Source organism: Xenopus tropicalis, chromosome 5 (assembly GCF_000004195.4).
Source record: "Xenopus tropicalis strain Nigerian chromosome 5, UCB_Xtro_10.0, whole genome shotgun sequence".
NCBI classification, from domain to species: Eukaryota; Metazoa; Chordata; class Amphibia; order Anura; family Pipidae; genus Xenopus; species Xenopus tropicalis.
The window spans coordinates 66,662,015-66,679,217 of record NC_030681.2 but is presented as its reverse complement, the minus strand read 5'-3'; the positions used below and the strand labels follow the sequence as shown (position 1 = coordinate 66,679,217).

Genomic DNA, 17,203 nt, shown 5'->3' with positions numbered 1-17,203 from the left:
GGGGAGGTTAGTGAGGACTGAGAAGAAAGCTGTTAAAGGAGACAGATCCTATAAAAATTATGAATGTGACAGGGAATTATACTCCTCTAGATATAGAAGGATTGTGCTTAAAAATATGTTTCAAACTGATTTTTTGAGAAATTCCACCGAAACCCCACTAGCCCCGCCCATCTGTTCCACTTCCTGCTGGCTGAAGTCTCTGGATGTGCAGGGCCAGCGGCTCTCAGTACATTGCACTGTAGGATAGGAACCAATCAGCAGCTAGGCTGACCTGATAGGGAACTGAAGCCTATCTGTGCCTGTGTGACTGCAGGGCTGTGATTGGCTATCCCCCTCCTACTGTGCTTCTGGCAGGGACTGTTAGGACATGCCCACTCTTCATTTCACACACGGCAGAGAAGTGAGAGGGAGCTCCAATAAAGGGGCCATTTTTACAGATAGGATTAATGTTTAGCAAGTATAACAAGCACCATATATTATTCATAATTGCCTACAAAAATGGGGTTTTCCCTATTTATCTAATATGTCTCCTTTAATGGGGAACAGACAGGACAGGCTAGACTGGTTCTGGCAGAACAGATTCACAGTCTTTATTTACAATTAGCAAAAAAGGGGGAAGTTGTGCTCAACCACTAAATTTTAAACCATTTGGCAGGGGTGCAATGACATTTAGACATGACAGGAAAGATAAATAAACCAGGCAATGTAGATAATGGGAAACCTAGACATGCAAATTTGGTATTGATTGCAGACTGGGAAGGCAAAACATGCAATGCTGGTACTGGAAAAAAGCAAAGTCCAAGGCAAGTTAACAAAAGGTAAAGCAAAAGTTATGGTCAATATCCAGAAACAGGGCAGAGCAGGCAGATTTTAATAAATGAGGTCGGGAAGTCAGGTCAAGATCCAGCAACAAGAATCCAGAATATAGAGTATGGTTAAAGGAACAGTAACACCAAAAAATGAGTAATGAGTAAGTTTATATACAAAAATCTATCTATCTATCTATCTATCTATCTATCTATCTATCTATCTATCTATCTATCTATCTATCTATACTGTATATAATGTGCTGCTGTCCTTCACTGCTAAAAGTTGTGTGTTTGCTTTAGAAAATCAGTTCCTGACAAACCTCTAATGAAGGGAGGTTCAGCCACTCAAAACATTATCATACTTGACACTCACATTTTTGTAAAAATACAGCAATGTGTATGCGGCTCCTAATTTTCTTCATTGCTGATTAAATACCCCAACAGGTATCTAGGGGCTGATGGATTGTGTGCGAGAACCAGGCTAATACCATTGTCATCTTATCATACACGTGTCATACACAAATCCTACTATCATTACTACTGTCTGGAATTAGCTTCAAGTTTATCTGCAATATGCTAAACAATGCAAAAACTAATTGGTGGGAAATAATTATTCAGGAGAATTTGTCTTTCTCTCTGTGTTGTATGACAAACGTGTCCCTATTGTTGAGTAATTTTACACTGCATTATGAATATCAGTTTCCCACAAAATCATAAACAATGGCTTTTCATTGAGACTTTTTTTTAATTCAGAGCTTATATAACTATACCTATATACTCTTCTCTACAATGGTAAATAAATAATATCTCGGGAACATCAGGACAAAACCTAGAAAGACCTGGGGGAAGACTGTGAAAAGCAAGGCTAGAAGACATGCCAATAGCTTTAAGGAATGGCACAATATTGAGTCGGTGCTGCTTCATTGTTGCCCTATGATTCATCCCAAAGAAATAGAAAATTAGTCAACAACATAAATCATAAATCACGACTTACATTTACACACAAAACATTAGGGCTAATTTTAAACAGAGGTAAGTAAAGACATACTCTTCCTGAACAAATGGCTAAACCATAAACCCAAGCACAACTTGGAGAATACCAGTGTGGAATCAACAACAGATCAAATATTTTCACAACCACAGACCTTGGAGAAGACCCTCATATTTAACATGGGCTTTGTGATCAATAGGAGCAAGACTAAACTCATGAATACACTGACTGAACAATGTTTACAAAACATAGGACAAAATATAATCATAAATGACTATTTTATGAGACCACAGTTCCTAACTATTTTGGGTCCTCTATCAAGTCTAAAACAAGTATGAGAAAGTAAAAAGGCATGTAGTTTCTGTGAATAAAGCATATAATAGATTATGATCAGATTCTAACCTCCACCTACAGTGTGTGCAAGAAAAATATTAAATTCTATTTTTAAAGGCACATGCAAAAATAAAGAAAGGGGGAAAAGATTTAACTATATGAAACCTATGCCAGAACTATGTAGTCATAATTAAAACTGGGTGTCTCAGATGGGCAGAATACTATACATAGGAAGATATGTGGATACAAGAATACCAATGCACTCACTGTGCTCTAAACCACAGGACAAAAAAAGACCAAGACCCCAAAAAAGGAAGAAACTGTTACCAGTGATGAAGTCAGGCTAGGGGTGTCAAACTGGAAAATTGTAGCCCTGCTGAATGAAGTTCAGTGGGAAACTATTGCAAAGCCAAGACAAGTAACGAGCAAACATGTGGCATTTCACTTCATGGAAAAAATTGCAATACTGCGTAAAAGCTAGTCACTGCGCAATTATCAAATAAACTGTAGGAGCCTTAAATGACAGGCCTAACCAAAACAAACATTGCTTTGTGTTTGTCCAGTTTATCAGACAGCTTTTACACGTGCAGGACCTGAATACCGTAGGACCCTTGAGTGACAGGCCCCACCAAGAATAACTTTAGAGCAGCTGCAGCCGAATATACAGCAGCATAAAGGATGTCACCTGGAGAGGAGTCATTAAGAATAAGATATAGAGAGGATGAGGCAGCACTGGGGAAAAAAGTATATACTGTATCTTTGAGGAGAGGAGGCTACTCTCCGATGCCAGCAATGTGCGGACATCTGTTTTTTGCCATGGTTGGAGCCAAAAATGTAATCTCAAAACTGTACCAGGCAAAAAAAGGTTAACTTTTCCTGAGCCATGACAGGCATGCTGTGTTATTGATAATGATGACCTTGCCATGTAACTTACTGAGTAATTTATAACATGCAACTTTTTCCCTGTTCCATTGACTCAAAGAAAGGAAGTAGCATGTACCCTTTACTGGTTTATCATTAGAAAGCTACCACTTTATTGCCTACTATAGGTTACAAAACCTGGAGAGATCTTTTCAGATGTTAACAACTTGTGCGAGTTATGATATCCCATAGACTCAGGGAACAAAGCTGAAAACTCTAGGGAACAGGGAATTCAATCTGCCAAAATCATCAGTTTAATCAACTGAGGTACTAAACTAATAGTCACTATGACCTTTCTCACATGCTAACAAATTTGTAGGCAAGAAATTGACAAATTGTGATGGGTACAATAATAGCTTTAGGTTGTATAGAAAAATAGACTGGAAACAATATCTGCAACCACCATACATTTTCTGCTAATGGCAGAAGGGACATCTTGACCTGGGTGTCAAAACACTAACAACTCCCAATATTCTATCTATAGTAAAAGCTGTGCCTGCTAAAAATCCTCAACTTTCGTCACTTCTTGTATCTTGCCTCCTTTCCTTGTTAATGTAAAAAATGCAATGTACTGTCATTATGTATTTTTAATTAAATAGTTTTACCTTTAGTGCTCCCTCTAATTATCTAAAGCTGTGTACTAATTATTTGATGCTGTAAACTTAAAAGTCTTCTTATGAGTGCCACATAAAGCAATGGATCGGTCTTTGTGTTTCAATAGTGTTTCCATGCAAAACTTTTTGTGCACTCCAGAATATATTTGTGTGTATAATTACAGAATGGCTTACTGAGATCATTGCTCACCATCAACCTCCTACCTTGATATTGCCTTACATTATTATTTTTTTTTTCTATTAAGCATGATTCCAGGCTTAATCATTTGCAAAGGTAGATACTGTACCTGTTAAACAAAAATGCACGTATTCCATATCCTATACTGGTACAATACAGCTCTGTTCTTGGATTACAGCTGTATGTTATTTTATTAATAGCTTGAAAAATATGCTCACACTGCAACACAAAGTTTAGAAGCTAGTTTGCTTTACTACAAATTAGTTATTTCTCTCCTTTGGGGGATTTATCTTATTCTCCACTCTGTCCAGGTATGATTTGCAATAACAGGCACAGTCAAAGGCCAGCTATAGTCTGCCATATTAATAGAAACATTTTAACATTAATGTGTCCTGGCAAAAAATCTAGGCTATTCAACCAGTGCTTAGTGATAAAAACCTTTTATTCACTTCGCAGACAATTACACAGTGAAAACTTTAAAGATAAACTGCAAAATATGGTTTACAAATATACACAATGTATTTGTTTATATATTCTTATTTATATTATATTGTAATATATTGTATATATTTAGCAAATAAAAATAGTAATGAATGTTTTCTTTTCTCAGTAAATACAGTGATCAGTCATGTAGGACATCAAGGAATTTGATTTATGTTAAAAAAAAAATGACTTTTTCCTCCAAAGCCTTGGTTTTCTGAGTTAAATGGCAGCTGTTCATGTGGGAAAATAAATTAATCATCTCTGCAAGTATAAGTATCCATTCATACACAAAACTAATGCTTCTAGGCATCTACTCTTATACTATCATTGTTAACTTATGTATGCATTGAACTGTGGTTCAAAGCATATTTGAATGATGACTGATAACACACATTCAGTGGACAGAGAGAGGGTACTGACGTACAAAACATTATTTTATATTACTTTCTATGCCCATCATCTATATCTAAAAAATTGTTTCTATATATTTTCTTTAATCTTCAAGCAGGGGAGGGGAGGAAAATATTTGGAGAAGCTACTAATAAAATGTTTTACACTGGACATCCTTATGAATATACAGCAGCTGGTCTCTTTATGGTGAGGCTAAGCCTCCCTAGACCTTCACTATTCTCTGCTCATATCTTCAATTTACATAGCAAAAAGGCAATGTTGTTAAATAAATTTTAAACTAACCGTAGATCTAGAGATCAATGCAGACTTAGATATTGTGCTTGTCCAAGAAGTCATCCAGTCATCCTTTATTGAGAAAAAACATTACAGAATAAAAGGCACAGTACTTCATACATAAACCAAGACTATACATAGAAGTATTCAAGACTAACAGAGTAAGTTTTAACCATCAGCAAAGTGCTAGGAGTAACCTCTTAGGTGTAGCAGGAAATCCCTGCCAACCCTGGTATTCTGTGGCGGAGTTGACAGGGATCCTACACATAGGCAAAGTATTCCAGTAAATGCCAACCCCGGACTTTCTGCGGCGGAGTTGACAGGGATCCTACACATAGGCAAAGTATTCCAGTAAATGCAGTACAAAAGTGATCAGGCAGAGGTGAAGTCATGTCAGGCAAACGTCGGTGGTAGGCAGCGGAGATTCACGAGTTAATAATCAGGAAAAAGGTCAAAACCAGAGGATCAATCAAAAGACAAGGCTTAGCAAGGAATCAAATACAGAGAACCAGCTTGGGCAATTGAAACAAGCAGACAAACAGATTTTAAATTCAAATTTGGCACCAAAAGTGATGTAAGTGCGTCCACTGACATCACAACACAGTGCCTCGTGTTATTACGCATGCGCATGTATCGGCAGTGCAAGCCGGAACACACTGAAGATTGACGTGCAGGATAAGCGCCTACATGAAGGAGCCCAGGGACTGGCATGCATAGAGGTAAGAACAGGCGCCAGTTGCCCTGGACTCCTTACACTTACATTGTACACTACCAAAGATCCCCTGTGCTAGCAATAGAACATTCACCATATATATTGCAAGGGTTAGTAGGTGGTTATGTGGTCCCTTTGCCCTCCCACTGGGTTTAGGGCATGAGCTTTCATGACATATAACCTCTGAACAGTTTAGTAAGCTCTGTATATTAGGTATAACTAGAATAAGCTGTGCCTGTATGAATAAGAGACTAGTCTCGTGGTGCTTAATGCACACTCCCATTGCTCATCACAACTCATTCCCAAATCCTCCTCCCATGAATCCCTTGCCCAGATTTCTGTGTCTACATACAGTGGTTTGTATAAAATAGAGATATTACTTTTCTTGACTGGGTGCTAGCAAGGTTATCTACAATGGGAGAGGTGGCCACTGATATCCCAGTGCGCTGAAATTGCTCTGCATTGGCAGTTGCAAGTCTGTGGTATATAACCTGCTGTGTAGGCAGGAGTTGTCTGTTGTGTTGCAGTTGTTGCAAAGGTATTGCCCAGCTGTCATTCCAGATGTCCCCCATTATAGTTTAGAGTAAGCCATGTTTTGGGGGGAGTAAGTGACACTACTTATGGTAATTCTGTCTTAAATCTGGTTCTGGGCCAAGTGTTGGCTATAATCCAGCAGTATGTGTGTTGTGGAGTACTTTGAAGAAAAAGCAGTGGTGGTATAGTTTTGCGAGGCTAACAGAGACCGTTGACCAGACTGAACATGGGGTATTAGCAAAGGAGGCTCATAGTTGGTAAAATGAGTTGCACTCTGCCGAGAATAAGATTGTTCCATTAAGCTAAAAAACTTGAATGTTTTAATAAACTGGGAAAATAAATAAAGTTGTTAGAGACAATTCTTATTGACTTCTATTGAACTTTGCTAGCTCTTACTTGCCAAGTTTTTTCAGGTGACTTTTAATGAATTTTTTCTAGTAAGTACCAACTATTCATAGTCCTTAAGAATATTCTTGAATATATTCTTGATCGTGTTTTTTTTGCCATTTCCCGATTTGTGAAAGAAACACAAACTTGAATTTTGTTAAATCAGCCCTTTAGTGTATATTTCTGTTTTATACTTATGTACACTAGCAGAAATTGCAACTACCTAAAATGTAGTTAATATTTGTATATACACAGATCCTGCTCCTTAAAATGTTTTTGTGTAACTAAGGCATAAGTAGAAATAACACAGTTCAACTCCATTGGATTTCCAGTTCAATTATAGTTCAAAGCAAATTCCCAAACAATTTAATTTAATGATTCAGTTAACTATAAAACAATGCAGAGCGTCTGATGGTGTTTGTAAATCCCCAAATAAGCATTGTGTCAGCTTGCTCATTTATGGTAGCACTGACACTAACATTTATATGGGATTAATTTTGAGATGTTCATGTATTTTAAAATGTTACGCTGCACTATGTAAATTATTCATAACAGAAGGTCTGACACACATACACAGTAATTATATCTACATGAAATCATATTCATGAAGAGATAGGAAAATGAATCAGGAAGGATTACAAGAAAGATTTTTAATAAGTATATATGTACTGTATACTGTACATGCATCTAGTTTCAATAGATGAATCAGTCTTTCCTCATGGATCTGGTTTACACTGTGCACAAAGAACACAATTAATTTCATTGGGAAGAAGGATATCTGTCTGTCCAGCTATCTGTCATCTTATGCAAACCACAAATGATCTAGAGGTAGACTTGTGCACTTAATATTTCAAAATGTACAACCATTAAAGGACTTTAATTTTAATATTAAGATGTGAAAAATGCATAACCTTTTTGTCAGTTTCATTTTGGTGTTACAAATGTCACATTATCAAATTATTGATAATGATAATGAACATTATTAATGTGCATATTATCAAATACAGTTTATTTACTAAAGCAGGTTACAAGTTAAAAAAGGCACAAAATGGCCATGATGCAACTTTTGTTTTTAGAAATTATTATTTACTTAAAATGGCTCTATGGACCGTGGTTAGGAAATCCCATACCTGTACAAATATCAGTCATGTAGGGGGCAGAATACAGTCAACCCATGGGATGCAAAATGCACACTTGTTACTAGTGCACCACCACCACTAGTGCCTGTGGTCCCAAGGTAAATCAGGATCCCTTTTCTTGTACAGATTTGGGATCTCTTATCTGGAAACCCGTTATCCACAAAGTTCCGAATGACAGAATGGCCATCTCCCATAGACTCCATTTTAAGCGAATAATTTGAATTTTTAAAAATGATTTCCTTTTCTCTGTAATATTAAAACTGTATCTTCTCCTTCATCCCAACTAAGATATCATTAATCCTTATTCGAGGCAAAACAAGCCTTTTGAGTTTCTTCTATATTTAAATGATTTTTAGCAGACTTAAGTTATGGAGATCCAAATTACGGAAAGATCCCTTATCCGGAAAAACCCTGGGTCCCGAGAATTCTGAATAACAGGTCCCATACCTGTATTGCAAGAGTTATGTACAGGGCTCCCTTGCCTACGAACATCTGCACTCTTTGACTTGTTTTGGATGTTTGTGCGATAATTGGTAGTAATACTGATACATTTTTAAGGTTTCCTGCTGTAATTGGGCTACTGATTTGTTTTAGAGTATATTGTTAGGATTCTGGCGCTCACTGAACAGGACCTACAGTAGAGAGAGAGATAGCACTAAGTGCAAAGATGGAAAGGTAACATATTGAAAAGAATTACAGTCAAAGGGACTATTGCAAGAAAAGGCAAAGATCAAAATGCTAGCTGCTAGGTGAGCAGGAGCACGGCAGTAGCAAGCAATGCTCCCTCTAAGCTGTGCGCTTATGTGAGTGCAATCACAGCTTTTAAGTCACACAAAAGATAATTAACATTGGCGTCATATAAAGGAAACAAAATAAGCTCACATTCAACCATGCAAGAGGCAGCTTAGGTACCAGAATCTTTTACTTGCCAGTAATGTAGGGCTTTGTCCATATTATGACTAACATCAAAGAACACCTTTTCCTGTGTCACATCAGCAGTTTGCTGGCCATAAACTATTAATCTGTGGTTGAGTTTAGACCATGTTGTTTTGTTAATTGTACATGTAGACACTTAACTAAGAAACATTTTGTACAAAATAATACTTTTGTTTCATGTGTACAAACAGAAGAAACAAAATGAAAGTACCAAAAATTCCACCAAGAAAGATTTTCTATTTTATCCTTTTTCTTTGCCTGGAGGTATGACTGATCACTGTACTGTCTGAATGTGAAAGATGATACACTTTTAATAATCTGATGATACATGACAAAACAATGGCCTTTTACTCTTTATTTGCTGTTTTTTCTTCCCCACCATACAGTGAAAATGGCAGTTGGTTTATATTTCAAAATATGTTACCAGAACCAAATTACATTGGTGATTAGTAATTGCCCTTTCATTGTTAAACATGCTCTCGTCTTGGCTGTATCACTGTTTCATCCCAACCCAGGCAGAGACATTATCTAGTGATTATTCCTGCTTTTAGTGGGATACACAATATTGATGCTGTAGTAAAAGAAGATACATTCAATTGTTTTGCTTTATTACTATATTAGAGACTAAATCCTGGCAGTTAACACATTTTCTGTGATGTTGCAGCTTGGAGGAAAAATTTAGCAAAACTAGGAGCTGGAAAGACAGTTAATGATGGTAATAAAGCTTTGCAATAGGTATTTTCTTTGCTAATTAAACTTCCAGTTAAAGACATGTACTAACAGCATAATGGCCATAGCAGAGTTGCATGACCAAGCCAAAGACTAGAACTGGGGTTATAGAATTCTGGCAGGGTCATTATCAACATGATGCCTGCTCATTATGGAAGCTTTACAATGCAATTATCAAATTAATGAAGTAGTACAGTATCTGAATGGAAATGGGTTTAATGTGCTTAACACTGCTGAAATGGCTTGTTGCTTTGGCAAAACAAAAACAACAACAACAAAAAAACTAAAAACAAAATTCTATTGGGTTTGGAGTACAAGAAAATGTAGGTGTGTATGTGGGTAGCCATAGCCTTCTTATCTGCAGAATTACACAAATAATAGCTACTATGACACTGTATTATTTTTATGTATGGAAAATATGTTTTTTATTACTGAAAGAAAATGCAAAATTCTTAGACCAAACTAGCTTAACAGTTGGCTTCATTATTTTAAAAATAGAGTTTTGTATGCAGAAACACAGTATACATACAGAGACATATTCACCTAGAATAGAAAATAGCAATTGAACAGGGTACATAAAACCATGTTTTAACATTGCTAGTCACTACATTTGGATCCACTGAAATAAATAGGTTAAGAGATACTGTTCTATACAATTTCCATATCCATTAAACATTTGTTTCAGCTGGTAGACCGGATGTCATATATACTTGTAAAAGGAGTGTTAAGACTTGCATCATGTAGTGTGGCATCATAATAAAAAGGCATCTGTGTTGGCTTTGATTCTTAAACTTCTAAGTCTTATATTTGTGGTTTATTTACTAGTGTTTTTGTATTCTTGTACCCTATCTTCTTGACCCAGGTTTATTTCTGGTTTGGTTTAGGTAGAACTGAGTCAAGTGAATAAATACAAACTGAAAATGTATGCTAGTTTTCACTTCTTCTTTAAAGAAAAACTTTAAAAAAAAAAAAAGCTGTATAGGCATAATTTAATTATTCATTTCAACTTACTTTTCCTACTTCCATGAAAGCAGGCATTTTGCTCTATATAAATGATATATACAATAATGAAAATTCAGCACTTTTTTGCAGGACGAATTCTTGGTGGAATTTATTAAGTAGACTGAAGTGGTCAGCTGGGGACATTTTAATCATAAAAGCCAATTTCAGGTGTTCTGCCTGTTTATACTCAGTGGGCACCTTTTGGCAGAAATTAGTGTAAAATGAAATAATGTTTCATGATTATTGCATTTCTGAGGTAATGCTTATCGTTTTCTTGCATGCTGCTTTTTCTCTAGTTTATTTACCAGAATACACTTCAGCTATAGTTTATTAATAAAGATCGCAACCACAGAAGTGTTTGGTGCAGTTATACCTAAACAGCATAAACAAGCCTCCAGTAAGCTACACAGCTTAAAGAGCACTGTTTTAGGAATACTATTGGGCTTGGTGGGGGACCAAGTCCTGGTAAGCTGAAACACTGTTTCTATTTGTCTCCTGCTATCAGGAGTTTACCCTGCGATTTATTATCAATTAGTAATGAGCAAATCTGAAACCATGTGAAAACTTGCAAAATGGCAAAAATTTGGGAAATGTGTTGAAATCAATGCCCAATCTTTTACAGCAAGTTTCTTTCAAAACTTTTTTCTTCAACACAACATTTTCCAAAAAGAATACATTAGATTCTATAGGTGTTTTTTTGCTTTTTTTCCATAGGTTTTTTTTTACCTTCAGCTAAAATACATTGGGATCTATGGGCGTCTAGTCAGTAATGCTGATTTTGTAGAAGGTTCATGAAAATATTAGCCCATGGCTAAATGTGGAATTTTGCCACAAATCCATTTGTGATTGGTACTACCATGTGCATAAAAACAGTGCTATGTTAAGGTTAATAAGTCTTTTCAGTTAAACGGTCTGGTTTTTTTGTCTTATTAGACATTCAGAATGCTTGTATGCATTCGGAATTCCTTCCATACATTAAGAGATCATTGCTATTTTTGTGCCAGAAAGACAAAATAACTATAAATGCCATGCCAAAAAAAGGTTTTAGCCTGAAATGCATTACTTTATGTGCATGCATTGTGCTTACATTATGCTTACATTGTCTACCTTGCTGCACGTACTGTAGTTAATCTTTTTTCCCCACTTGTCTTATTTTTTAGAACATTATTAGCATTTATTATTCTTCACTTTACTACTCTTCCCTTGACAATGTATCAAGAGATTTCAATTCTTTCCTTACATGACAACAAATGCTGACAACAACTTAGTAAAATACCAGAAGAAAGAGCTAAATGTTTTTTACTAGTTATCATTGTAGAATTTCAATACATGTCAGTGCAGAAGAGCTGGACAGTACAGAAGGAAATTTATCATTTTCAAGTAACAACCTAGAGCTTTTCAGCTCTTCTGATTACCAATTGCACCCTCATATAAGAAAATATACTGCAGATTGCAATAGTGATTGCAGATTTATCAAAGTGTGAAACTAGAGCTCACACAGTAAAATGTTATCGCTCTCTATTCATTTTTTATTATTATTATTATTATTATTATTATTAACATTTATTTATAAAGCACCAACATATTCCGCAGCACTGTACAATAACTGGGTTTCATACATTGGACATACAGAGTAACATATAAAGCAATCAATAACCGATACAAGAGGTGAAGAGAGCCCTGCCCAAAAGAGCTTACAATCTACAAGGAGAAAGGGTTGAGACACAAGGTGTGGGAATGGGCATGACTGAAATGAATTGTGAGAGGTGTGGCACAGGTTATTGCTTTTAGCGGCACACTGAGGTTATGTTAAACTAGATTAGGGTAAGCTTCTCTAAATAAATGCGTTTTTAGAGATCTCTTGAAGGCAGAGAGATTGGGAGAAAGTCTGACAGTTTGTGGGAGCGAATTCCAGAGAAGGGGGGCAGCCCTTGCCAAATCTTGAATGCAAGTGTGTGAGGAGGGAATGAGAGAGGAATTGAGGAGCAGGTCAGTAGAGGAGTGTAACAAGCGGGTTGGATGGTAGGGGAAGCCAGTGCAGGGATTGGCAGAGTGGTACGGCAGAGGAGGAGCGGTTGGAGAGGTGTATGAGCCTGGCAGCAGTATTCATTATGGACTGGAGATGGTACAGTCTTTGGAGAGGAAGGCCAATTAATAGGGAATTACAGTAGTCCAGGTGAGATATTATAAGAGAGTGAATAAGAATGTTGGCAGCATCTTGGGTTATAAATGATCGTATTTTGGAAATATTTCTTAGGTGAAAGTGACATGATTTGATAAGTGACTGGATATGAGGAGTCAAGGACAGGGCAGAGTCCAGGATAACCACAAGGCACCGGGCCTGGGAAGATGGGGTTATGGTGGAATTGTTAACCTTTATAGATACCTCGGGAACAATGTGGGCATTGGATGGGGGAAAGAGAACCAGTTCAGTCTTACAGAGGTTTAATTTAAGGTAACGTTGGGACATCCAAGTGGAGATAGCGGACAGGCAGGAAGAGACACGAGTTAGAAGCTCTGGGTTGAGATTAGGAGAGGAAAGATATATCTGAGTATCATCAGCATAGAGGTGGTACTGAAAGCCAAAAGAATTGATTAATTTGCCAAGTGAGGAGGTATAGCGAGAAAATAGTAAGGGGCCCAGGACAGAGCCTTGAGGAACCCCGACAGAAAGAGGCAAGGGAGAAGGTGATGCACCATTGTAAGAGACACTGAAGGATCAATCTGAGAGATAAGATGAAAACCAGGATAAGGCAGTGTTACAAAAGCCAAGAGAGCAGAGAGACTGGATGAGAAGAGGGTGATCCACAGTGTAAAAAGCAGCAGAGAGATCGAGAAGTATTAGTAGTGAGTAGTGTTTTTTGGCTTAAGCCGATAGGAGGTCATTTATTAGTCGGGTTAGAGCAGTTTTGGTCGAGTGTTGTTGTCTAAAACCAGATTGTAGGGGATCCAGGAGGTTATTGTCAGAGAGGAATAGTGTCAGTCGGTTGTACACTAGGGGGCTGATTTACTAACCCACGAATCCGACCCGAATTGGAAACGTTCCGACTTGAAAACGAACATTTTGCGACTTTTTCATATGTTTTGCGATTTTTTCGGATTCTTTACGAATTTTTCGTTACCAATACGATTTTTGCGTAAAAACGCGAGTTTTTCGTATCCATTACGAAAGTTGCGTAAAAAGTTGCGCATTTTTCGTAGCGTTAAAACTTACGCGAAAAGTTGCGCATTTTTCGTAGCGTTAAAACTTAAAAGGTGCAAAGTTTCGCGTAAGTTTTAACGCTACGAAAAAAGCGCAACTTTTTGCGCAAGTTTTAACGCTACGAAAAATCGCCAGATTTTACGCAACTTTCGTAATGGCTACGAAAAACTCGCGTTTTTACGCAAAAATCGTATTGGTAACGAAAAATTCGTAAAGAATCCGAAAAAATCGCAAAACATACGAAAAAATCGCAAAATATCGATCATTACGAAAAAAACGCAATCGGACTCATTTCGACCCGTTCGTGGGTAAGTAAATCAGCCCCTAGGCGTTCGAGCAGTTTGGAGATGAATAGGAGCAGAGAGATAGGTCGGAGGTTACTGGGATTGGAGGAATCAAGGGAGGGTTTTTTCAGAATGGGGTTACAAGTGCATGCTTCAGTTGGGAGGGAACGATTCCAGTAGAGAGCGAGAGATTGAATAGATGAGTTAAGGCTTTGATAAGACAGGGGTTGGCATCACGTAAATGTTTGGTAGGAATGGGATCAAGTGGGCAGGTAGTAAGGTGAGAGAAAGCCAGAGAGAGTCTTCCTCTTCTGTCACTGGGGAGAAGGAGCCAAGAAGAGACTGGGTAGCATGTAGGGAGGGAGGTGAATGGTTATGGGGATAAAGTTGTGCAATATCACTATGAATGGTGTCAATTTTATTTTTAAAGTGCTCTGCAATGGTTTGAGCAGTGACACGGAGGGGGCGGAGAAGGGGACAGCAGAGAGTTAAAGGTAGAGAAGAGTTGTGCAGGTTTTTTAGAGAGGGAATTATTGAGTGCAGTGAAGTAGGTTTGTTTAGCTTGGCAGAGGGTGGTGTTATAGAAGAGCAGATTTTTATGGGATATTTAGAGGTGTACTTATTAATGAATGAAAGTTAGGGTTTTACATTTGATAAACATGCCACTAAAAATCCCACAGAAATTAATAGTGAAATTTGCCATGGTGAGCTCTAATTTCAAATTTTGATAAATCTGATCTCTAGGATTAATTACACAGGGAGTTTATCCAGCAGCAAGACATGACTGATCATATTGAGTGACATGTAAAGGCAGTGCTGTAATCTGTAAAAATCTCTAATCTCAAACCCCCATATGTAATAAAATGCACTAAATTTGCTCAATAGCGGTAACCCATAGCAACTAATAAGATGTTTGCTTTTAAACAGGTGACCAGTAAATTCTACCTGCTGATTGGCTGCTATGGGTTACTGCTCCTGGGCAAACTTAGTGCATTTTATTACATAACTGCCTAAATTACCAAATTATTAATATAAGATTGGCAAAGATCAGTAACAGCTGATTTCAAATAAAGCTAGGTCAACTACCCCATACCAGCCCACAATAAAAGCACAATACAAGCTGAGCTATAACCTGTCCACCTTGAAAAAAAACAATAGGAATAATGGACTTTCACTTACTGCAAAAAAGATCTGGAGAGAGCTATGTGCCACTTCTATATACTGGTACTCTAGAAAACAGTCAGAGATGCTAATATACCGATGGTCCTCTGGTGCCCAGTCTGGAGCAGGAGTTACTGCTGTAACCATACAACCTGGTCCATTTTCCATCCACCAGGATCGATGCATTGAAATATTAAATGTCATGATAAGGTCTCTCTCCTAATAAAACAAAACAAACAAAAAGTTAATAGAATTCTGCATAATGAAGTCTTATTGCATAAGCATTATTTTAACTATTATTTTAGAATGCTACAGTATAGCAAATAGCTACAGACATACTTCAGCAACCAGATATCACTAAACTGCTGATCCCAGTTACCCTACTTAAGATAAACTGCTGGAGACATTTAAAATAAAACTGATACTATTTGTTTGTTTTGGCAATTGACTCTCTATTCTTCAGCTATCTAGCGTGCATATGCTTGAGATGTGCCACTGACAAACCCATCCATTAACGTCTGAGTGACTAATAAGCTGTAGACTAGAGGGAAAAAGATTTCTAATCAGTGCATTTTCTAATTAAGCTACTTATGCTTGTAAACTGTACATGACAGTAAAAGTATTTACAGAACAATGTATTATGCAAATCTAGAAAATTAGATCTATACATTTGTCGAAAAAATGTTTCTATTATTGAAGGGCTACAGAGAATAACAAACTAGAATTTGCATCATTATATCATTCGTATCATTGTCTAGAATCCTAAGAGCTAAAGTCAAAACATAAGAGGTAATTCACAGCACTGGGAACCTTTTATAGGGAAGGCTCTCTTACAAGCCTGTTCTCAAAAGACAGTGGAGATGTCCTTCTCTGGGCTATTGTATTATATCCTAAAATGTGTTGTCCAGGGGCTTGGAGGACATTTCTGTTCTCCCATTGTCTTTTGTAGAGCATAGCAGTCATACAGACAAAAATGATTAATAAAGGAAGTTATGGCAAAATACTTTTCTGAGACCCAACAGAGGCAGGCTCTGTTTCCACTGGCTTTTGCTCTCTTTGTTTTCAGTGTACATAGTGCAAGTTTATTCCAGTAATTATCTGTGAGGCCATTATCCTAAAGGCACTTTCTGGCAGTAGACTTGAACTAATTTCTCCAGGGATGTCATCTAGAGAGAACTCTAATTGCTTGCAGATGGCTTTACTAGGTAACTCTGAATTTGTGGAACTAAATGTTACGTCCCTTGACAGATCTAACCTCACTGCCCCGAACATTTATGCTTGTAAGTAGAATCTATTACACAAATATATAATTTTTATATATTTTTTATTTGAACATGTCAAACTTGTTGAAACTTAATTTAGAACAGTAATCATTCCAAGGATTATGTACAAATATGAGATTATTGTTTAGTTTTTAAGCTATATTTTAATATAGTCATTTAACTGTGTGGATTACAATAAATTACTCAGTGTACATCTCTTCAGCTTCTTTACCTGCTGTTCTAAAAATCTTTTTGGAATCACATTCAAGTGGCACTGATGTGTCTCAAAAACAAAATTGTACTGTTAAGGCTTGTTTACGTGTCATTTGTTGGTTTATGTTTTCTATCAGAAACAGAAGCTAAAAGACACTAATCACTAAAAGACACTCTTTAAAAGTTAGAGAGTGAAGGATCCAGATGCGCTTCCTATATAATACCAGAGTTTCATTAAAGGCAGCTGTTATAATACAATAGTTACTATCATGCCATAGATGCTGCAGTGAAATGTATTAAATAAGAGTTCAGACCTGGATTACCAAGATGCCAAAATGAAATGGCAAAATGAAGATGGTAAAAAAATATAAACATTGTACATAGTCTTTATTTCTGTTGAAAAAAAAAAACAACTGAAAAAGTATTTGGAAGGTAAATGGGATTTTCAGAGCAACTGACTGTTGAGAAACCTGTAGCCCCACAACTGTGGTGTATTAAGTAAATGCCCCTTTTATTTTCGAATATTTATTGTTTTTTTTTTTCATCTGATCTAAAACAACCTCCCATTTAGCTAATGGAATTTTCAAATCTTAGACTCTTAGGGGCTGATTTACTAAGACACAAATTCG

General features: G+C 36.9%; 1 protein-coding gene across 2 annotated transcripts in view; it reads right to left on the bottom strand.

The window, feature by feature from the left end:
* Positions 1-17,203, bottom strand: part of nkain2 (Sodium/potassium transporting ATPase interacting 2) — a 468,016-nt gene that overhangs the window by 111,491 nt on the left and 339,322 nt on the right. For both annotated transcript variants that reach the window (XR_004222782.1, XM_031902662.1), the window contains exon 4: positions 15,118-15,318. Coding sequence is in view for 1 of the 2 variants with exons in the window: in XM_031902662.1 (XP_031758522.1) it covers positions 15,118-15,318 (201 nt within the window). In the remaining variant the exon portion in view is untranslated. The remainder of the gene's footprint in view (positions 1-15,117; positions 15,319-17,203) is intronic.